General features: G+C 36.8%; 2 protein-coding genes and 1 long non-coding RNA gene across 3 annotated transcripts; 2 read left to right on the top strand and 1 right to left on the bottom strand.

Moving 5' to 3' along the window:
- Positions 1–1,607: 1,607 nt before the first annotated feature.
- Positions 1,608–4,691, top strand: LOC104098688 (myb family transcription factor PHL5-like). The gene is made up of 7 exons (XM_033656815.2): positions 1,608–2,650; positions 2,804–2,987; positions 3,059–3,135; positions 3,241–3,280; positions 3,942–3,996; positions 4,076–4,145; positions 4,222–4,691. The coding sequence occupies exons 1-7, from the start codon at positions 2,060–2,062 to the stop codon at positions 4,432–4,434; spliced, it is 1,230 nt and encodes a 409-aa protein (XP_033512706.1). The 5' UTR covers positions 1,608–2,059; the 3' UTR covers positions 4,435–4,691.
- A 5,228-nt stretch (positions 4,692–9,919) lies between these two features.
- On the top strand, positions 9,920–11,514 carry LOC104098702 (myb family transcription factor PHL8-like). Its single transcript, XM_070196755.1, has 5 exons — positions 9,920–10,043; positions 10,206–10,414; positions 10,513–10,787; positions 10,872–10,941; positions 11,075–11,514. The coding sequence occupies exons 2-5, from the start codon at positions 10,349–10,351 to the stop codon at positions 11,144–11,146; spliced, it is 483 nt and encodes a 160-aa protein (XP_070052856.1). The 5' UTR covers positions 9,920–10,043; positions 10,206–10,348; the 3' UTR covers positions 11,147–11,514.
- LOC104098695 (uncharacterized) lies at positions 10,584–16,094 on the bottom strand. The gene is made up of 2 exons (XR_011414617.1): positions 15,266–16,094; positions 10,584–11,398 (listed from the first exon to the last, which is right to left on the bottom strand). It is a non-coding gene; the product is annotated as an uncharacterized lncRNA (long non-coding RNA).
- Positions 16,095–23,897: the final 7,803 nt, after the last annotated feature.

Raw genomic sequence — 23,897 nt, 5'->3', positions numbered from 1 at the left:
ATTATGCTATGCCTAATTGCCTATTGCCTAACATATCTTATGGCTTCTGCTGAGAATTCAACCACTCAAAGGAAAACTCAAAGCCATTGTTTCAAGAATAATTAGTTCGGTGACACTGTTTTGATTGCCAAATCAGAGAAGAGAAATGAAATTGATGGTGTATAATGTATATTCCCCAAAAATAGTGATTCTTTAAATTCTCAAACTATTGCCCGTAAGTCTCTAAGCCTAAGGAGGTTGCTAGGCCCGTTAAGGGATTAGGGAATTAGGATTTAGGGGACTTGGGGTGTTGGGCTTAGGCTTATTGGGCTGGAAAATAAAAATATAGGTGGGCTTGGACTTAAATATTTCGGTATACCAAAATATCAAAAACTCAATACCGAATACCGTACCGAAATACCGAAATTTTTGTACTGAAGTATACCGAAATATCGAAAAAACCGAAATCGAAATACCAAATTAATTCAATTCGGTTCGGAATTCAATTTTTCGGATTGTATGCCCACCCGTATCTATAGCCCTCCATCATGAGCATCACAACATACTAAAATGATATATGCCAAATAAAATAAAAAAGGTTGAGTAATATATAATCAACGACGAGTCGACGACCATAAAGTTTTGGGGCATTAACCACTATAGAAAATTAGCAACTGGCAAAATATAATAATGAAGTGGACTTGTCTCCTAGTCAGATGAAAAAAATAAAGAAAAAGAGGAATGATTAAAGAATCATACTCTATTTCGGAGATGTGTGTTTTTATGTCTTTGCTCAACAATCATTTGAATGATCAGCTATAATACTGGCTTAAGGTAGTTATATATGTATCTAATTGATATTTCCACTTGAATATTATTTAAATTAAATGAACGGCAGAATAGGAACAGAGCACAAAATGGGAAACCCTAATTAAAATTGGTAAAATAAATAGCCTACAACTACCTCTTTAAGCTATTAGAAAAACCGCGTGATTGTAAGCTATCTAATAGCTCTGAAAGCTCATTATGTCATTATTAATTAATATTTCTAATGTAACAATAATATTCTTGGTCTTAATTACTTCATAATTATTTGATTTAGCTTGAAGTCTATCCCGAATGTTCAATTCTTTGCCAATTCTCACATAAACATTTTTGTTGATCTCCTTTTGTAAGAAGAGGCAAATCCATGATCTAGAGTTAGTGGGTACAAAATGTATGTGGTATTGATATGTGTATCATTTTAATTGTTTATTTGAACATGTATGTATGGTTCGGCAACGAGTTAAGTTGAACCTACAGAATCTGTCCTAAATCCGTCTTTGTGTTTAAGATCAACTTTGCTTAATGCAACTTGTAATGGAAAATCTACTCCTAGTGTGAGTGTGTGCTGGCTAATAGAATTTCAAATTATCAATCCTCATCCATAATAAGAATAATTAGGTATGATAGCTCAGTGAATATATGCCCCCATAGACTATATTCTCCTTTTATCAGCTTAATGTTAAGAGGAACTTTAAAGAATCATTGTTTGATATGCAATATATTCCTTTCTTTTTTTTTTTTACTGATATTCTGTATCTTTTTCTGTTTTTCAATAAGACAGGTGGAGTTGCTTTAAAACTTAATAATATAAGGGACAAAGTCTAGTTACAGTAAATCTTTCACCTAGGAGACATTTGTTTTGTTCTAATAGTAAATGTATTGGCTTTGGTTTTGTCAAAAGGATTCTTCATCCCTTAACCATATGAAAGAATAAACTTTAAAAAGAAATTTTTTTAAGTTGTTGACATATTCATGTTTTCATAGCTTGTTTATAAGTCTTCTCAGCATATAAAAGGAATTTAGGAGCAGTCCAAACAGTGCTGCATTTCTATTTCTATCTGAATCTTGATCCTCGCTCGACTTTATTTTTTATTTAATTTTTGTCACAGCTCAGAGTCTCGAGGAATTCATCAGTAGAAGAAATTTTCAATTTCAAATACTACTGTTTATTGCTGTAACTTAGTGTGCAAAACTCAACAATACAAGTCCAGTTTTCCTAGAAATAAAGTTGTAGCTTCTCTGAATAGTTTAGGATATGAGTATCCAAAGGGTTGGTACTCAAGAAAGAGTGCCAAAAAACTCAGCATATGCAAGTGATTATACTTTAGAATTCGCCAGAATGCCGGTTCAAGCTTTACATGCACAAAAACTATCTTCATCATACATGGGATTTAGTCTTCCACCAGCAACTTCTGCAGAAGATGTATGCCAACAGCAGCAACAAATTTTTCCTAATGCTAATTCATCATTGAATAGTACTATCATCGGTCGTATTGGTTCACCCTCTTCAGCCTTCTTTGCCACGGAACGTTACCTGGGATTAACACAGTATGATGATCAACAAGATAATTGTTCCCAACTGTCCAAGAATTATGATTTTCAAATACCATCATATGGTTTCTTGCCTGATTCATCGGCAGAAGTTTTGCAAAATTTTCATCCCAAGATTTCCCTGCCACCGTTCATCAGATCACAGTTCTCGAGCAGTCAACCCTTTAGTCCTGATCATTATAGAAGTCCTTTCAGCAGCCTAACAGAGAAAGAGAGAATATTGCATCTTAAGAGAAAATTGCTTGGTGAATTCGACAGTGCTTCAACGCTTTTTGATGGAAATCAAGATTTCAGTGTTAGTACTATAAACATATAGCTTCTGTTTATATCTTCTTGTTTTAGTATTTTTTTGGTAACTTTGCTTCGTTGTGGAAAAGCTACTGCTGCTTTAAACACTTAAAATTGGCACCATTTTGAGTTTTTGTTTTTTTTGGTTATGTTTTTACAGCTCCCTCATAATTTATGTGGTAGTCACTTGGAATATATGAAGCAACAATCAGGATTTCCTTCGGCTAATACTAATAATTCTGCATGTTCTGGAGGATCTGTGTGCAACAAAACAAGAATTAGATGGACTCAAGATCTCCACGATCGATTTGTTGAGTGTGTAAACCGCCTTGGAGGCGCTGACAGTAAGTAATTTCTAACAGGTCTTTCTATTTTCAATTTGGTTACTAAGGATTTGATTCATTCATCTTATCAGAGGCAACACCAAAGGCAATACTAAAGCTGATGGAGTCAGATGGCTTGACCATTTTCCATGTCAAAAGCCATTTGCAGGTATATTTATACATTTGAAAGAACTTCCTTTTGGTTGTCTTTTCAGTACTGTTGTATTGAGTTTTGAGGGAATATTTTCTGTTGCCATATCTATTTTGTTTGCAGAAATATCGAAATGCAAAGTACATCCCTGAACCTACAGATGGTATGTGTATTTGACTTTTAAGTTTTCATGGTTGGGAAGAGATCTTTTCTTGATTTTTAGGCATCTTTGTTTTTTGTAAATATTTTCTTGATTTTAGACATCTTGGTATTTTTTTTAGATATTTTCTTGATTTCAGACATCTTGTTTTTTGTTGTGTTTGCCAAACAACAGTAGCTTTTCAGCGACTTTAATCCGATGAGTATTACATGTTACATCCAGGGGATCAGGTCTTATAATGATTAGAAATCACATTTATGGCTTATGCATATTTAAAAAGAAGAATAGTAAAGGGAAAGTAGAGAATTTTCCATATACTAATCTTACAGTGAGAAGGTATATAATAAGGAAACAACATAAAAGCATTTCCTGCACTAATTTTAAAAGTATTCTTTTTACTTTTCTTTTCTGTAATTGTTGGAATAAGTGGATCTAACATGTAAAAAAGGGATACTAAGATGGACTACTTTTTCTTAAAATTCATTTTAGTGTGATCAGAAAATCTATATTGAGGAATGGAAATTTTATCAATGTTAGCTTATAGCTTGAAGTTTGCATCTCTTCTTTGGCATGCTCAATTATATGCTATAACTCAACTTCAGACATTTTCAAATAGACCTTTTAAGAAGTAGACTGATCACATTTTTCTCCTTGTATGTTGCAGGAAAATCTGAAAAGAGAAACTACCCGAATAATGTGTCACAAATTGACAGCAAAACGTATATTTTTCATCTCAGTTAATTTTCCTAATAAACTTAATTAGCAGGAAACTAAATCTGATCCGAACTTGTGTTGCAGAGGAATGCAAATCAAGGAAGCACTGCAAATGCAACTCGAAGTCCAGAGGCGTCTTCACGAGCAACTAGAGGTACTTTAATTTTCTAGAGCCAAAAGAAGTAAATCAAGACATCTTGTTTGATTCCTATTGTCTTCTTTTAAACTAGATTCAGCGAAAGTTACAGTTGAGGATTGAAGAACAAGGAAAACAGTTGAAGATGATATTTGATCAACAACAAAGAACAACAAGAAGTCTATTGGACACTCAAAATTCAAGCATTTCAACTCCTGAAGAGAATCCATCTACCCTGTATGATAATATGGAAGTTTTGGTTGCCCAAGGCTATGATAATATTCACTTCCAATCTAAAATAAGTTAAGTGCTATATATACATTTTTCCACTTAGTGTTAGAGGAAAAAGTCCAGTTTAGCTTTTTCTTGTACAAGGTTTTAGAAGGAGCTTGTTTTTCTCCTGTAAAAATCAACAAGTGACCCTTAAAAACTACCAAAAATGTAAACTATATATAGTACAATGTCCATAAACTTCATGCTGAATGTAGGTGTTTGTTTCTCTTGTGTGCATAAAAGAAAATACGATCAAATGAAAGTTATCGAATAATTAAGGTGTTCATGTGACATATGAGTTTGATATACTTCGCTTTGTTTTTCTGCAATTTCCATTTGTCATAAAATACTGTATTTTTGCCTTTAGCTTCACTCTGTGTGATACTTAGAGTTTGTAAATCTGTACACATAACTCTTTGCCATGAGCATGACATAGTTTGTATTTCCCTTGAAATTTGTTTCCTAGTTTCCTTTTTATTGCTTACTTCCTTTCCTTGGATGTTTTTTTATATTAGTTGAAAACGCAAATACATTTGGCTCTTGCGCTTGTCTTCAATCAACCATTTGGTAGAACACAATGCAGAAAACCAAAGATAGCTTCAGGTTAAAAGTTAAAGGCTAAATGAGTTCCATATCCTACTACTAATAATCTATATGCATAAATTCTTAAGTGTATGACAACTCGAGGACCAAATAAACTACATATTCAATTAGAGGGTTGTCTTGTTATATTGGAATATTTAGACATTTGACAGGCAGAAAAAGAAAAATGTAACGACCCGACCGGTCGTTTTGAGCTTTAGCGTTTCATTCGATAGTTTGAGACTTTGAGTAGCTTCATATTATGTATTATGACTTGCATGTATGGTTGGTTTTACTTTTCGAGCATTTCGGGATTGATTTGGAAGAATAATTCTCGTTTTAGAAGCTTTAAGTTAGAAGAGTTGACCAAAGTTTGACTTTTGGGTAAACGGACTCGGAAGCAAATTTTGATTATTCAGATAGGTTCGTATGATTATTTTGGATAATACGTTCGTATGATTATTTTGGACTTGTACGCATATTCGGATTTGGTTTCGGAGGTTCCTAGAAGAATTCGACACTATTTATCGAAAGTTGGCAATTTGAAGAACTTAAGAGTTCATAAGTTTGACCAAGAGTTGACTTTGATGCTATTGAACGCCAATTGGTGTTCCGAGACTTTGGATAGGTTTATATAGTTGAATTAAATTTGTGTGCAAAATTTGAAAGTAATCTGAAGTGTTTAAATGTGATTCGGACGAGCCCGTGTTGACTTTTGTTGACTTTTTGAAAAAAATGTAAAGATCATAACTTTATTTATCGTAATTGGTTTCTCTTGCATTATTTGATTTTATTAAATTATTTTTCGTTACATTTGAGCTGTGTGGAGGTAAATGTTAGGAAAAAAGCTATTTTCAAGGGTTGAATTGGCCTAGTTGAGGTAAGTATCTTGCCTGACTTTGTGGGGGGGAACTACCCCTTAGAATTTAGATTGTTTGTATTAATTGAATTATGTGAAAGATATGTATACGAGGTGAAGAGTATGTACGCGGGCTCATATGTGGTATTTTGACCGGTTTAGACTCTTAGACTTCTTTCATGCATTAATTGAAATTGTCATATCATGCTATATCTTCCATTATTTAGTTTACTCTTGCATGTCTTGTTTGACGTTGTTAGTACATGTTCTATCTCTTATTATCAAATTTGCTCTTATATGCCTTAATTGAAGATGTTACCTCTGTTATTGTCATGTTACCTCCTTTATTGTTGAGTTATTCTTATTTGGAGTTGTTATTACATGAAGTCTCTTCGTGTTGAGTTATTCTCATGCATTTAGACGTAGTTAACATTTCATACTATCTCTTTCATTGTTAAGCTTATGTTATACATTTGAATTAGAAATTGTCATTTCGTGGGAATACTTTCGTTTGAATTATTAAAGTTGAAGTCATGAAAGCTATTAGCACATTGAGGTTGAGCTTATTGACTATTGTGATATCTTTCCTTGTTGAGTATTTCTCATTCATTTGTTTATTTTGAGATTCTTGTATACATTGTGGTTGAGCCGTGGGCTATGTGTTATGGTAATATTGATATTATTATTTTTGGCATGTTGTGGTATATGGGCACGTGTAGTGCGAGATGTTATTGTGTTATGATATTGATGTGCATGCAGCGGTATAAGGATAAGGGTTGATATGCATGCAATGACATAAGGTGGAATTTACGTGCGTGTTGCTAGTAAGGGAATTACTTGAAACCACGCAACAATATAAGAGGGCTAAAGCGCGTGTAACTATTTCTGGAAAAATATTTTCAAAATTCTAAATGTAAGGCTCACGCAGCGATATAAGGAAAGATTGTGATTATGATTTGTGAAATGTGAATATGAGGTGTGGTACCTCGGTGTGTATTTGTTGTACACTCTACATTTGAACGACTTGTTGATTTGAACGATTATGATTTTTTTCTTAAATCATCTCACTTGTATTTTGTTGTTTGTTGTTATTTTTGTGTGGGAACAATTGTGACTTCTTATGTGAGTCATGCATTCTACGTGATTTGTTGTGTTATTTTAATGTGCCAACATGTGCCTCCGTGTTAGTTGGTGAATTGAGTTTCTAGACGAATTTGTTGTGTGGAGTCATTATCCCATACTCCGTGAGTTGTTGGTAACATAACAATTTTAAATAAAGGAACTATTAATATGCTTTATTTTATGTGACTCTTAAGATATAACTCGTTATCTCACTCGGTGCTTTGCTAATTTAAGTGATTATCACGTTTTACTTTAATTGGGTTCTCTAATTAAACTCATTACCTTATTTGATGTTTTTCTTTACGTGAAATTGTTATCACGCCTTACTTTAACAAATTCTATATTTAATTCGTTAATTTATCTGATATTTTTTTTAATTTAAAGACGCTATTTTACTTTACCGTATTGATTTCTAAACTAAACTCATTTGATACTCTATTTTTGTATAAATTGTACTTTATTTTCTAAAATAAACTCATTATCTCATTTGACGCCTTACTTTATTCAAGATTGTTACTATGCCTTATTATATTTAAAAAAAACCTCTCGAACATTTTATTTGGCGTTTGACACATATGCAATGTACATGGTAGCACATGGACTTTGTCATGCGAAGGTGATTGACAATGTGGGTACGAGGTGCCATGCGTGTAAGATCCGGAATCGTGGCTTATGATTTGTGGTTACGGGGTGTGGTGTATCGGGGTAATTCTAGTTGTAAATCATGCGTTGGGAACAATTTGATTACTTGAATTGTCATATGTTTTCCTAATTTCAGTTCATTCATATTTCATTTGTGTTGTGATCATGTTGCTACTTTATTACCTGTTTACTTCTTGTTGCCAATTGTGTTTCTATTACTTTATTGTTGTTTGTAAATCAATAATCTTTTTGTCGTTGGTCTTATATTGATGTACTTTCCATTGCTAGCTTTATGTTAATATCTTGCACAAGTTTTATGTCTAGTGAGTGTCTCGACTTACCTCGTCATTACTCCACTGAGGTTAGTCTTGATACTTACTGGGTACCGTTTTGGTCATGCTATGCTTCTGCACATTTTTTTGCAGATCCAGGCACTTCTGATCGTGTTGGTTCTTAATAGTTGTGTCTGCGAGGCTGGAGACTTCAAGGTATACCTGCTTGACGTTCGCAGGCCTCGGAGTCACAATCGGATATTATCTTTACTGCTGTTTATCTTCATTTCAGAACAATATTGTATTAAGAAATTCTAGTGTATGTCGGTAGAGCTTATGACTCTGTACTACCGGTTCTGGGAATTGTATAGCATTTGTTCAGTTTTAGTTACGTTACTCATTTATCAGTTTAAGTTTTATATAGTTAAGATGGTTATCTCTGTTAGACTCCTCATGTGTTAGGCTTACCTTGTCTTAGAGATTAGGTGCTATCACGATTCCTAAGGTGGGATTTTTGGTCGTGACAAAAATTTAAAAAAAAAAAGGATGATGCCGGTTTTAGGAAACAGTGTGGTTTGGCCTTTACCTTATCCAAACTCGAAATATTAAATAGACTATATTTTTTAATTGTGATGCATGAATCATTCAGAGACAATACCAAAGATATACTGAAGCTGATGACTCAAAGGACTTTATTTTTTAAAGAATATCTGATGGAGAAGGTAAATATTCTTATGAAATAGATTTTTTTTACTTATTAGTCTAAACCTGTTTCGATAGGCTCCTCAAATACTGAATACATTTGCAGTGGCATGCAGATTAAGGAAGCAGAATGCAGCAGGAGTAGCATTTGGATTCCTTTTTCGATTTCTCACAAAGGAAAATCATACTAGTATGTTCTTTTATAAACTTGGAATATAATGGCACAATAATATTAGATTGAAAGTAAAAGGTTGATATAATATGATTCTGGATTTTTTTACTTTCTCAAACAGTACCAAGAGAAAGCAAGGTGCAAGAACTAATTTTACAATTTAATCACCATTTATAAATGAAAAAAAAAGGGAAGCCCGCTGCACTAAGCTCCCGCTATTCACAGGGTTCGGGGAAGAGTCAGACCACAAGAGTTTATTGTACGCAGTCTTACCCTGCATTTCTACAAGAGGCCTTTTCCACGGCTCGAACTCGTGCCCTCCTAGTCACATGGCAACAACATTACCAGTTAAGTCAAGGCTCCCCTTCTTAATCACCATTTTATGATAACAATAATTAATTAATTAATCTAATAGTGTGTTGAGTTACCTGTTTTAAAAATGACCAGATGAACCTCAAACTCAATTTAAAGCACATTTGAAAGAAAAGGAATAATACTTAGACAAATAGTAAATGTTCTAAAGGATCTTGTCGATTCTATGGCGGCTGTTGATGAATCAGAACACAACCCTGATGAGAAATCAAGGTAATATATTGTTGTCATCGGTTTTGTTATTATCTTTGAACCGGCAAAAAACTGAAACTCCAATGATACATTTGCATGGCATTTGTAAATTCTAAAGCAAATACTAACAGCTAATGAGTACCATTGGTAACTGAAAAGATTGGTTTTGTCGGATGTGCGAACAAAGTCTCATATTGATAACTGAAAAGATTGGGAGCCTACATATAAGGTGTAGAGATCTCTAAATGGTGTGAGGCCTTTTGAAGAAAACCGTGCAGACTTCGCCCAAAGCGGACGATATCACACCATGTTAAGAGTGTATTTAGGCTGATTTAGCCCAAGAGGTTTGTAGTTTCAACATATTACTCTGTTGTGACAGTCTAGTTTCTCTTTTGTTGTTTCTTGAGTTGTTATATTCTTCTATCTGGCATCTTTAAACATTTGAAAAGGAAGTTTAAATACAAAAAACAGCTGGTATCTGTCTTGGGAAACAGTTTATATTCATGATGTCTTTTAATTAATCATCCTAGTAATATTATATCCTATGCAGGATCCAGGATGAAATAATTTCGGGATATTCTTCATCAATTTGTTAATTATCCGAATGTTTAAAAGTTAAAGAGTCCATTTCTTTTTAATTGTGATTCATTGATCATTCAGAGACAACACCAAATCTGAACTGAAGCTGATGGACTTGAATAAGAAGTGCAACTCAGATCCAGCACAAGGTAAATATTTCTGTCAAAACAGTTGTTTGTTTCAAGACAAAATATTGCTGAAGTCCTAAAGAATTTGGCTTTTCCTAAACCACCATTGATCTGATGTTCTGTAACAGTAATCTGAAAAGAGAAATATTATTGCTGATCAGAGTTTTTTTCTTCTTCTTGCAGGAGAATCTGAAAAAATAAATAGTCCTAGTAATGTGACACAAATTGATAACAAAACGTGTGTTTTCTATCGCAACTTCCTCAGTAAATCGTCTTGATAACCTTAGCTGGAAACTAAATCTGATCCAAACTTGTGTTGCAGAGGAATGCAAATCAAGGAAGCACTGCAAATGCAACTCCAAGTCCAGAGGCATCTTCACCAGCAATTTGAGGTATTTTTAGTATGATCCCAGCATATTTATAACCCAATTTTTTTTAACCAGTATGTATCACTTAAATGCCTAATTCCTATTGTCTTGCTTTTTACTAGATTCAGCAAAAGTTGCAGTTGAGGATTGAAGAACAAGGAAAACAGTGGAAGATGATATTTGATCAACAACAAAGAACAACAAGAAGTCTATTAAACACTCAAAATTCAAGCATTTCATCTCCTGGAGATGATCCATCCCACCCATATGATGATACAGAAGTTTTGGATGCTGAACACTGCGATAACACTCACTTCCCTTTTCAGAGTTTTCTTCTTGCAGGCGCATCTAAAACAAGAAATAGTCCTAATAATGTTGTACAGATCGACAGCAAAACGTATATTTTCCTTTGCAACTTTCTCATTTAATTTTCCTGATAAACTTTAGCTGAAACTAAATCTGATCCGAACTTGTGTTGCAGAGGAATGCAAATCAAGGAAGCACTGCAAATGCAGCTCGAAGTCCAGAGGCATCTTCACGAGCAACTAGAGGTACTTTATTTTTAGCACACCTTTAGCAAACTAGGACCAAATTTGTTTTGCTAGCATATGTCACTCTCATTCATGATACTTTTTCATGAATCAAGACATCTTATTTGATTCGTATTGTCTTCTTTGTAATTAGATTCGGCAAAAGTTACAGTTGAGGATTGAAGAACAAGGAAAACAGTTGAAAATGATGTTTGATCAACAATAGAAAACAACCAGGAGTGTATTGGACACTCAAAATTAAAGCATTTCAACTCTTAGGAGATGATCCATCCACCCTGTATGATGATATAGAAGTTTTGGTTGCTGAAGGCTCGGATAATACCACCATTAAAGTGCCACGGAGACTACATTAATTTGAAGATTTTCATTTGGTGTAGAGGGAGAAGTTGAGTTTAGCTTTCTCATAGAAGAATATGGATCAGAAATCATGTATCGGGTTTTTGAAGGAGCTTGTTTCCTGCAGCCAAATCAAGAATTGAGCCTATAGTACAAAATCCAAAAACTTCAAGTTGAATGTATTCCATTCTTTGTGTGCATAAAGGAAAATGTGATCAAATTAATGATATTGAATAAGGGTGTCCTTGTGACGTGTGAGTTTGATACGTTTATATACGACAACAATAACATACCCAGTATTATCCCACACGGTGGGGTTTGGGGAAGGTAGTGTATACGCAGACCTTACCCCTACCTTGTGAGGATAGAGAGATTGTTTTCAATAGACCCCCGGCTCAGGAAAGCATAAACATCACATTAATGAAAATATAGACAAGAAGGGACAGTACCAAAAAGCCATATAAAAGCAAAATAAAAACAACAAGATAGTAAGGTGATCAACAATGAAAGGAAACAAAGGTTAGTCATAAAAATATACTGCCAACAGAAAGTGAGACTGTATGCCAATACTACTATTATAAACACTCTAGACTACCTACTCTACTACCCTAATCATCGACTTCCATACCTTCCTATCAAGGGTCATGTCCTCGATCAGCTGAAGTTGCGTCATGTCTTGCCTAATCACCTCTCCCCGACTCTTCTTTGGCCTACCTCTACTTCTCCGTAGGCCCTCCAATGTCAACCTCTCACACCTCCTCACCGGGGCATCTGTGCTCCTCCTCCTCACATGATCAAACCACCTAAGCCGCGCTTCCCGCATCTTGTCCTCAATAGGGGTTACACTCACCTTGTCGTGAATAACCTCATTTCTGATCCAATCTAACCTGGTGTGCCTGCACATCCATTTCAACATCCTTATCTCAGCTACCTTCATCTTCTGGACATGAGCGATATTGATTGGCCAACACTCAGCCCCATACAACATCGTTGGCTTGACCACCACTCTGTAGATCTTACCTTTAAGTTTCGGTGGCATCTTCTTGTCACACAAAACACCGGAAGCGAGTCTCTATTTCATCCATCTCGTCCCAATACGATGTGTGACATCTTCATCAATCTCCCTATCCCCCTGAATAATAGACCCAAGGTACTTAAAACTTCCTCTCCTAGGGATGACCTGCGAGTCCAGCCTCACCTCCCATTCCCCTCGTTGAGTCTCGCAACTGAACTTACACTCCAAGTATTCTATCTTGATCATGCTCAACTTGAAACCTTTAGACTCCAGGGTCTACCTCCATACCTCTAATTGCGCGTTCACACCGTCTCACGTCTCGTTAATCAATACAATATCATCTGCAAATAGCATGCACCACGGCACCTCCCCTTGAATGTGGCGCGTCAGTACGTCCATCGCCAGAGCAAAAAAAAAGGGCTGAGTGCCGATCCCTGATGCAATCCCATCATAACCGGAAAATGGTCTGAGTCCCCACCCACTGTCCTCACTCGGGTCTTTGCTTCATCATACATGTCATTAATCAACCTAACATAGGTAACCGGTACACCTTTAGCCTCCAAACATCTTCACAAAACCTCTCTCGGAACTTTATCGTATGCATTTTCTAGTTGATGAATACCATATGCAAGTCCTTCTTTCTCTCCCTATATTGCTCCATCAATCTCCTAACAAAGTGGATGGCTTTTGTAGTCGAATGTCCCGACATAAACCCGAACTGATTCTCGAAAATAGACATATTCCTCTTCACCCTTAGCTTTACCACTCTCTCCAAGACTTTCATAGTATGGCTAAGCAGCTTGATACCCCGATAGTTATTGCAATTTTGGATATCACCCTTGTTCTTGTATATAGGAACCATCGTGCTCCATCTCCACTTTTCGTGAATCTCCTTCGTTCTAAAAATGATATTAAACAACCTAGTGAGCCACTCCAAGCCTACCTTGCTCGCACTCTTCCAAAACTCCACCGGAATTTTATCCGGCCCAGTCGTTTTGCCCCTGCTCATCTTATGCATAGCCCCCTCAACTTCATCAACTCTAATCCGCCTATAATACCCGAAGTCACAACGACTCCTAGAGAGTTCCAAATCACCCAATATAATGCTCATGTCTCATCCTCGTTCAAGAGACTATGGAAATAGGTCTGCCATCTCCGACGGATAAGCCCATTATCCAACAAAACTCTACCTTCTTCGTCCTTGATGCACTTTACTTGGTCCAAGTTACGCGCTTTCTTTTATCGCGCCTTGGCTAACCTAAACAACCTCTTATCCTTACCTCGGCCCTCGAGTTCCTCATACAAATGACTAAAAACTGCAATCTTGGCCACCGTAACTGCTAGCTTTGCCTCTTTCTTAGCCAACTTATAATGCTCCTTATTCACCCTCTTCTCCTCCTTGTATACACTTTTCACTAGCTTCAGATACATTGCTTTCTTGGTTTTCACTTTTTCTTGCACCTCTCCATTCTACCACCAGTCTCCCTTGTGACCACCAGAGTAACCCTTTGAGACCCCTAATATCTCTCGTGGCTTCCCTAATACACTGCGCAGGCGTGGTCCACATAGCGCTTGCGTCCCCACTACTCCTCCAAGCCCCCATAGTCAACAGCTTGACCCCCAATTCCTGTGCTTTAGCTTCAGCGAAGGCTCCCACTTGATCCTATGTTGGCTATACATCGCCCTCTTCCTCCTCTTCCTCGTGATCTCAAAGTCCATGACGAAAAGCCGATGAAGGATCGAGAGGTTCTCACTCAGGATGACCTTGCAATCCATGCAAAGACCTCTATAGGACTTCCTGCAGAGTAAATAATCAATCTGAATCTCGGCCACCGAACTCCGAAAGGTGACCAAGTGTTCCCTCTTCTTCGGGAAACTCGAGTTTGCTATCACCAAATCAAATGCTCTAGCAAAGTCCAGCAGAGACGTTCCTCCTCAGTTTCTATCTCCAAAACTAAAGTCATCATGCACATCATCATACCCCCCCTCCCCCCAGACGTTGCTCCAGTGTGGCCGTTGAAATCTCCTCCTATGAAAAGCTTCTCAGTATACCGGATATCACGCACCATCTCATCTAAATCCTCCCAGAAACGCCTCTTGACTTCCTCATCCAAGCCTACTTGGGGTGCATACGCACTGATTATGTTCAAAGTAAAACCTCCAACAAGTAGCTTAATAGTCATCAGCCTATCATTCACCATCCTAACCTCCACCACTAGTTCCCGGAGGTCCTTACAACCAAGATACCTACCCCGTTCCTATCCCCCACCCTCCCAGAATACCATAGTTTGAACTTGTCCACATCTCGCGCCTTATCTCCTACCCACATAGTTTCTTGTACACAAGATATATTAATCTTCCTTTTCTCGAGAATCTTCGCTAACTCTACAGAATTTTCAGTCAAAGTTCCTATGTTTCAAGACCCCACTCTCAGCTTAGTAGCACCCTCTCTCCCGCGCTGACACCCCCGAGGACAAAACATTACCCTACCATCGTTCACCAAAGTCACTATAATCTAGGAGTCAATACAAGCACTATCCCGAAAATAAGAGACAAAAATAAAATGAATTACCGAAATATAATCTACAACTAAAGGTCGCAAAATAGGTGAAGAAATAAAATAAAGGAACTAACGGAAACTATTATCTACAACTAAAGGCCAGAAAAACAGGTGAAGAAATAAACTAAAGGAACTAAAGAAAAATATAATCTACAACTAAAGGACAGAAAAATAGGTGAAAAAATACAATAAAAGAGCTAAAGGGGACTATAATCTACATCTAAAGGTCAAAAAAAAAAGTACAAAACTAGAGCAGAACTACTAGGGATATATGAAATAAAGATTCAAAATAAAGATGTAAAAAGGTAGATAACAATATAAACAAGTAGGCAAAGCTATCACTAATACAATTAATTTGACAATCCTAGTGCAATACTAACTAAAGATTCAAGACAAGAGAGGAACAATAGAACCTGAATTCCAAGTTAACGAAAATTTGGCCGGCGGTGATGCATTGCGACGAGCTGGCTGAAGGGCTAAAGTTTCCATCTTTGTAACAAAAGCTAGGTTACAGAGGAAGAGGAAAGAGTAGAGACCAAGAACAGAATGTTCTTGAAGAAGCAGGGGAAGGGAACAAGAAGGGCAAGTGCGGAGGGAGGAATCTGTAGGGGCGAAAATGGTAAGTGGGAAATTAATGGTGGAGATGTTGGCGTTGAGAGATGCGTTGGCCAGGTCTTAGAAACCGAGATCGTAGAGGATGACGGCTAACGGAGATGGTGATTGAGATGGTGATGGAGTTAGTACAAGGTGACGGCGAGATTCTGATGTTGAACGGAACAAAGGGTTTGCGGCGGCGGTGGTGTGTTGACCCCAAATTAGACTTTTGACGTGCAAATTCAACTAAATCCCAAAACGTCTCCGTTTCAAATGATCAAATCGAAATTTCTTCAGAACCTGTTATGGACGTTCCTAGAACTCGGAATTGGCAGATCGCAATGTTGGGAGAAAGTTGACTGGTCTTCTCAAATGGTTATCTACACATCACAAATGGTGAAGTGTTTGATTAATGATCATAAGATATTGTATTTTTGCATTTAGCTTCATTGTTGTGTGATACTTCAAGTTACTAAATCTGTGCACGTAATCTTTTTATGATGAATATGGCATGGATTCATTTCCCTTGAAATTTGTTCTTCTTTTCCTTCTTATTTGAGAAATCAAGGTGTTAGATTAATGTTATCGGTTTTGCGACCGGCAGAAAACAGAATCTCCAAATAAACTACTCTTCCCGTTCCAATTTATCTAAACTTGTTTGATTGGGCACGGCTTTTAAGAAAAAAAGAAAACTTTTAGAATGTATGGTCCTAAACAATTCAAAAATGGATCCAGAATATTTGTGTGATTATAAAAACTTCTCATTAATGATAGAATTGTAAGTTTAAGCAAAATTATTTCCAAATTTAGAAAGGAATTATTTTTTTAAAACGAACCAAAAAAAATAGGTTCAAATAAATTGAAACGGAATTAGTATTTATTCGAAACAATAATGCTGTCATTTGTTGAATCAGTTGGTTTTTTGCTTCGTGATTCCCTGCGGGCCCTTGAAAACTAATGGTTAGTGGTATAGAATATCAGACAAGTGACAACAAACTGCAGAGGATTTATAAAATATCTTGGTCTGTTGCACCAGTAATACTCTATAAATTCTGACAATCTAGTTCAATTTTTGTTCCTTCCTGAGTTATCTTGTTCTCTATATAGCATCTTTATACATTTGACAAAGGAAAAAGCGAACAGTGCAACTTGATGTCTTTTAGTTAATTATCCTTGGTGTTACGACCCAATTTTCACTATAGATCGTGGCTGCGCCTAACGTCGTCGCTAGGCAAGCCAACGGTGAACTATCTATTTAATTGTTCATTTTAATATTATCAAAGTCATTGATTTTATTTAATAAAGAATCAAATAGTAGGTGACCGTAGTAACAAAAAGCATAAATAAAGTACATTTAAGAGTGAAGTAGTAAAATTAATAAACAAAAAACCATGAATATCTACTAGAATTTTCCAAAATCCGGTGTTATAAGTGCACGAGCAAACTAGTAGAATATACAAAACCTCATATACTATTGTCTGAAGTAAGATAGGCAGAAAAGTAAATACAACAAGGAGGAGACTCTGGGTGCTACAGACGGAGCATAGGAAGCAGCTCACCACTAAGTCTCCGGGTAGTGGGGGTATGCGCCTGACTGGACACCAGATGCACATGCCTCAGATCCGGCACGATTAGTGCAGAAGTGTAGCGTGAGTACATAAACAACATGTACCCAGTAAGTATCTAGTCTAACCTCGAAGAAGTAGTGACGAGGGGTCGACATCGACACTTACTAGAGGTTAATAAATAAAGTGTAAGAATCATAAATAGGCAGAAAATACAACAATAACACTAAAATAAGAAACAATAATTAATTATTCTTAAACATAATATCAATTCAAAGTCTCCAACTATCACAGGGCAGGTCTTTAACACATAAGAGCCACCAAGTAATTTTTAAGTCTCATATCAAGAAAACAATATCAAGTATAATCGGACTCCGAGCAATATCACGTACGATTTATGCCGAGGTCGTACGACCCGATCCAGAATAGTATGTACACTGCCGAGGTTCGACCGGCGCGAACCATAGATGCATCTAACATACTGTCGAGGCGTTCAGCCCAATCCACAGGAATAGAGAAACTCTACAAACTCTGATCAACCACTACTACATAGGAATAGTATTCAAAGAAGGCATAATTTTCACTAACCATCAAGTATCCCGCCAAAACTCAAAGTAATGAAGCTCGGTCTCATAAAATCCTTTATCCAATTTCAACTATAAATTCAAGTAATTAAACTAACAAGTTGGTTGCAAATAATACAAGTAATACATGGTAAAATCCTAAGTCTACTCGGACATAAGCATGATTTTAGCTACGTACAGACTCTCGTCATATCGTGCATACATAACACCCACAATTATTAGCAAATAACTATTTAAAATACCTACGGGGATAATTCTATCTTACAAGGTTAGGCAAGAGACTTACCTCATTTTCAAATCCTCTTACCGGTCCACAATTCAATCTAAAAGCCTCAAATGAGTGTCAAGCTGTAACGACCCGATCAGCCGTTTTGAGCTTTAGCGTTCCATTCGGTGGTTTGAGACTTTGAGTAATTTCATATTATGTATCATGACTTGTGTGTATGTTTGGTTTCGGTTTTCGAGCGGTTCGGGATTGATTTGGAAGAATGATTCTCATTTTAGAAGCTTTAAGTTGGAAGAGTTGACCAAGGTTTGGCTTTTGGGTAAACGAAACCGAAATCGCATTTTAATTATTCCAATGAGTTTGTATGATGATTTTAGATATGTCCACAAAGTTTGATTAAATTCCGATGAGTTTTGGATAAATTTGGGTTGTATGGTGATTGTTTTCGGTTTCAACATCGATTTGAGCATAAAGGTTACCATATTGAGCAAACAGCTATTGATTCGTATTTCGACTAAACTATTATATCCGTATTGTAATTTTAGAACTAGAGCAACTTAAATCATCAAGTTTTGAAATCGTATGAGGAATTTATGGTCATTTTACTAGGAATTGGGTTGCTACGTTTTTCAGATTAATTACTAAATTGCCACTGAATTTGTATTTAAAAATCTGTACTATTTTCAAATATTGAAATCAACATATCGCCTTCATTATAAGGTCAAATGGAGTGATTCAAAAGCTTAACTTGACTGAAATTTTATGAGGAATCCATTAGAGGCATCAAAAGCATGTTTTGGGATCGTTTGGCATAAGAAACGAGGCAGAACAGCTGGGCATTTTTGGCTATTAATGTTGTTGGAGTTTTTCTCATCTTGAAAGTTTGAGATTGGGAGAATTCAAAGATGTTCTTCAAGTTTCTTCCATAGGGTAAGGTCTAAACTATAACCTAAGTATTTTCCTCTGATTCATTCCCTTGGTATAAGTTTTAATCCATGATTTTAATTGAAAACTCATTTAATTCTTTAAATGACCTAGGGTTATGTCCTAAATTTTAAAAATTAAAATTGAGTAAGAGGCGTTTATTTCCCGATTCCTTTTGGGGTTTTGTTCTCATATATTAGGAGAACAACATACTCGAATTTGGCGAGTTTTGGAGGAGTATTTCAAGAGATATGGGACCCAACTAGTGTAGGTTGGACTCTTGGGTTATGAATACCCAAGAGCGATATTTGGCGAATTGATTGAGCTATCGGACCCCAATATGAGTTATTTTTTGTTCGTGTGAGCTTGTATTGGTTCGGGCTTTGCTCGGGTAAGCTTGGATTCGAAATCCATGGCGGGGCCAACGTTGACTTTTGTTGACTTTTTTTGGGGAAAGTGTAAAGATCATAACTTTATTTATTATAATTGGTTTCTCTTGCATTGTTTGATGTTATTAAGTCATTTTTTGTTAGATTTGAGCCGCATAGAGGATGATTTTAGAGGAAAAGATATTTCGGAGGGTTGAGTTGTCCTAGTTGAGGTAAGTATCTAGCCTAACTTTGGGGGGGAGTGGGGGACTACCCCTTAGGATTAGGGTTGATTGTGCTATTTGTGTTATGTGAAAGATGTGTAAGCAAGGAGACGAGTGGGTACACGAGCTATATGTGGTATTAGGCAGGTTTAAATTATCTAGACTGTTTCCATGCCTTTAATTGAATTGTCATAATATGTCATATCTCTCATTATCAATCTACTCTTACATGCTCTATTTGACGTTGTTAGCACTTGTTCTACCTCTTACTTATTATTTTGTTCTTATATACTTTAGTTGAAGTTATTTTCTTCCTTATTGTCTTGTTACCTCTTAATTATTGAATCATTTTTAATTGAAGTTGTTATTTTGTGGAATATCATCCTGTTGTGTTATTAGTGTTGAAGTTGTAATGGCCGTTATCACATTGAGGAGAATTTGTTAATTGTTGATATACCTTTCCTTGTTGAGCATTCTCATTTATTTTGTTATTATTGAAATTCTTATACACATTGCGGTTGAGCCGTGTGCTATTTGTTATGGAAATATTGGTGTTGTTGACTTTGTGGCAAGTTGTGGCATATGGGCACTTGTGTTGCGAGTTGTGATTGTATTGTGATATTGATATGCATGCGGTGGTATAAGGCTAGGGGTTGATACGCATGCGATAAGATAAGGTGGGCTTGATATGTGTGTTGCTAGTAGGGGAACTACTTGAAGCCACGCGGTGAGATAAGGTGAGTTAAAACGCGTGTAGCTATTTCGGGGGAAAAAATAATTTTCAAAACTAAATGTAAGGTTCACGCGGTGATATAAGAAAAGATTGTGATTTAAATTGTAAAATATGAATACGAGGTTGTACCTCAGTTGTGATTTTCATTGTACATTCTATGTTGGAATAACTTGTTGATTTGAACGGTCATTGTTTTTTCCTCCAATAATTCATCCGCATTTTGGTTGTGTTTGGTTATTCATTGTTATCTTGATGTTGGAATGATTGTGGTTTCTTGTGTGAGTCAAGTATTCTACGTGATTTGTTGTGTTGCTTTAACATGCTAATATGTGCCTCCGTTATAACTTGGTGAATTGATTGTCAATTGTGCTCTCGGTATCAGCTATGCTCCGACGGTTTGTAATGCTGCGAATGGGCTACGAGGGGGCCATGGATGCTCGATCATTGTCTCGAGGTATTGTCCAGACTAAGGACGTATTGGTAGATCTTAAGTTGTTTGAGTGTGGGATGCAACTGGTTCGTGTATCTGATTGGTGTTGTACGAGCTTATGAAGGTTGATAACATGGATCATCGGATGTTGTGCCCTATGACTCTGCGCTAAGTGGGGGAGTCTAATATCGACGATTATATTGCATGGGCAAATATCATATCAGTCTTGGGGCTGAGGTATATATGCAGTGTTGAGGGGTTCCTCGGAATTGTACATGACTAAGATCTTATATTTTCATGGGATGGTGCTGGAACTTGCAGTATACCTGTATCATTGATAAATCTACATTCCAGTATCATAGAGGTTAGAGAAATATCTTCAGATTCATAGAAAGTCTCTTTAGAGGGGGTATCTCGGTTGCAGCATTGTTAGGTGCTCCAGAGGAAATATAACGATTTATGGGTTTTCGGACGACGTGGTTCGTGCTAGGGTCTTACGCAGCGAGCTTTGACTTAGGATCATTGTGTACCGATATGGGAAAGTGTTGACCTGAAGACAAGTCAAGGAGGATTAGAAGAAATGGGTCAGCTCGGTAGTGTTGGGTCAGCATAGCAACAAAGGTAACTGATCTTTTGGTGTGGTAATGCTTCAACAACGTTTTGTGGCAATACTATTGGGTTTGATGGCTTGTGTGACTTGGTTGAGTTGGGAAAGTTCAGTTATGATGGCTTGGTGATGTGGGGATTGGCCTCGAAGAATTCTTGATAGTGTCAACCACAGCTTGAGCTAGATGTTTGCTACAGGCATAAGGAACTTATTGCATGTTATTTATTTTTTCCAGGATGGGGTCACGAGTTCTGGACAGCATGGATGATTTCAGATGTTTAGAAGAATGCTCGCATTATTTGATACCACCTAAGAAGGGTGTGCACTCCAGAAGGCGCACTGTGTTTCGACTTGCGGATGCTCTACTGGTATTACCGTAATCGCCTGATTGATCGACTGTTAATTTTTAGATTTTGCTTTGTGGAACAAAAGAATTGTAGAAGTACTTCTCGTGGGTTGGCCTTATGTGAGGAATGTGTCAATTATTTGAGTAGTGTAGTTGTGAGTGGATATGGAGATTCTAGTATTCTAGGAATTTGAAGACTAAGAGGGTTCTCGAGGCAGATTGTTCCATGGTTATGAACGTTGAAGGTATGTTAAGAGGTTGGCAACTGATGGTATGTACGATAGATATGTTATTGTGGGCTTTTCGGAGGCTATCTACCTACTTCAGAAGGATCGAAATTGATTTGGAGGCTACTAGTAGGTTTAATAAGGATGTGTGTTCAAAATCGAGTCAGATTTATCTACTCAGCATAGTTATTGTAGAGGGGTATATTATCGGTCAGGGTGGATCACATTCGTGTTCTGATATGTCTCATGTGTTACTCTCCTATGCTACGATAGGTTGTGATCTATTGGTTATGTGCACACCGATGCGGTTGTGTTTGGCCTTTGTAGCGAAATTCGAGCGAGATTGCTCTTGGAGTGTTGAATGGTTGATTGTGCCTTGGTTATGGTCTTCCTATTTCTAGTATATAGTGATATTCATATCTCCACAGTTGTGGTCATGCGCTTCGTGTGTTTGATGTTGATATGCTTTTGGTTGTTGATTGTAAGTATCATGGCTCGACGTATTCCAAGTGGATCGGTGTCGGATTGGGTCATGCATCGCAACGGCGTTATGCAAGGATATGATCCTTTGTGCTTATTTCGTGTGTTATATTTCCCCTTGTGTGGTGGATTGATAGCATTGCGCTTCGTGGTGGTATTTGTTGAGCTGGCCGGATGGTTTCTTCATTTCCATTCTCTTTCCACCATTGGGTATATTTGAGTTATTGTTCGTTGTTGCACGAACTGCATGGTATGTGGCTCTAAGTAGGATTTGTGTGATAGGTCGGTCGAGTAGCTTGTACTGGATGAGGTGAGGTTATTGGGCCTAAAATGAGTGCCATCAGATTTGATTAAGGTATGTTTGCAAGAATTGTGTCGCTAGTCGGCTTAGGTTTTGGCTATGATTCTTATCGGGTAAGAGAGCTCCACGACTTGTTAATCTGATGGGTGGTTATGAGTTTCTGTATGTTTCTTTCATCATTGGCAGTGTACGAAGGTTCAGAACAAGGTTTTAGTTGATCTGAGGTTTGTTACCAGTGCCGGGTTGGTTATCGAGTAGCTTTTGCGATTGAAAGTTGTTGCTATGAGTATTTGAGTTATGTGGTATATCATGTGATTATGTCTTGAGATATAGTTATAGATTGATACAACTTGTTCAGAGTTATAAGGTGCATAGATGCAAGAATCGGGTCATATAATGAGTTCCAAATGTTGGGGATTTGGGTTTTAATTTTTATGGACTAAGATTGAAGGAAGGATCCTCTGTTAGGTGGTGTTTTCGGGCTTATATGGATTGGGGTGACATTGAATCACCCATAGTTATGTGTATGGTGAGGGTATATGGCAATTTGATAGCTTTGGAACAACACTTGGCACGTTCGAGGACGAACGTATGTTTAAGTGGGGGAGAATGTAATGACCCGACTGGTTGTTATGAGCTTTATCGTTCCATTCGGTGGTTTGAGATTTTGAGTAGCTTTATATTATATATTATGACTTGCGTGTATGGTTGATTTCATTTTTCAAGCGGTTCGGGAGTGATTTGGAAGAATGATTCTTGTTTTAAAAACTTTAAGTTGGAAGAGTTAACCAAGGTTTGACTTTTAGGTAAACAGACTCGGAATCGGGTTTTAATTATTCCAATGAGTTTGTATGATAATTTTGGACATGTTCATAAAGTTTGGTTAAATTCTGATGAGTCTTGGATAAGTTTGGGTTGTATGGTGAGTTTTCGGTTTCGACGTCGATTTGAGCATAAAGGTTACCATATTGAGCAAACGGCTTTTGATTTGTGTTTTGACTAAACCATTATATCTGTATCATAATTTTGGAACCATAGCAACTGAAATCATCAAATTTCAACATTGTATGAGGAATTTATGGTCATTTTACTAAGAATTGGGTTGCCACATTTTTTTCAGATTAATTACTAAATTGCCACTGAATTCGTATTTAAAAATTTGCATTGTTTTCAAATATTGAAATCAATATATCTTCTTCATTATAAGGTCAAATGGAGTGATTCAAAAGCCTAAATTAACTGAAACTTTACAAGGAATCCATTAGAGGTATCAAACGCAAGTTTTGGGATCGTTTGGTACAAGAAGCGAGGTAGAACAGTCGGGCATTTTTGGCTATTAATGTTATTTGAGGTATTCTCATCTTAAAAGTTTGGGATTGAGAGAATTCAAGGATGCTCTTCAAGTTTCTTCCATGGGGTATGGTCTAAACTATAAC

The sequence above is a fragment of the Nicotiana tomentosiformis genome, chromosome 3, assembly GCF_000390325.3.
Source record: "Nicotiana tomentosiformis chromosome 3, ASM39032v3, whole genome shotgun sequence".
NCBI classification, from domain to species: domain Eukaryota; kingdom Viridiplantae; phylum Streptophyta; class Magnoliopsida; order Solanales; family Solanaceae; genus Nicotiana; species Nicotiana tomentosiformis.
Note: the sequence above shows the minus strand (reverse complement) of the source record. Positions and strands in the feature narration are given on the sequence as shown.

What these genes read in the sequence shown, in the direction of transcription:
- LOC104098688 (XM_033656815.2), top strand. Translation starts at nt 2,060, where the DNA reads ATGAGTATCCAAAGGGTTGGTACTCAAGAAAGAGTGCCAAAAAACTCA. An exon ending in ATGGAAATCAAGATTTCAGT is followed by an intron (nt 2,651 to 2,803) that starts GTTAGTACTATA and finishes ATGTTTTTACAG; the next exon opens with CTCCCTCATAATTTATGTGG. An exon ending in ATGTCAAAAGCCATTTGCAG is followed by an intron (nt 3,136 to 3,240) that starts GTATATTTATAC and finishes TTTTGTTTGCAG; the next exon opens with AAATATCGAAATGCAAAGTA.
- LOC104098702 (XM_070196755.1), top strand. Translation starts at nt 10,349, where the DNA reads ATGCAAATCAAGGAAGCACTGCAAATGCAACTCCAAGTCCAGAGGCAT. An exon ending in GTACAGATCGACAGCAAAAC is followed by an intron (nt 10,788 to 10,871) that starts GTATATTTTCCT and finishes CTTGTGTTGCAG; the next exon opens with AGGAATGCAAATCAAGGAAG. An exon ending in ATCTTCACGAGCAACTAGAG is followed by an intron (nt 10,942 to 11,074) that starts GTACTTTATTTT and finishes CTTTGTAATTAG; the next exon opens with ATTCGGCAAAAGTTACAGTT.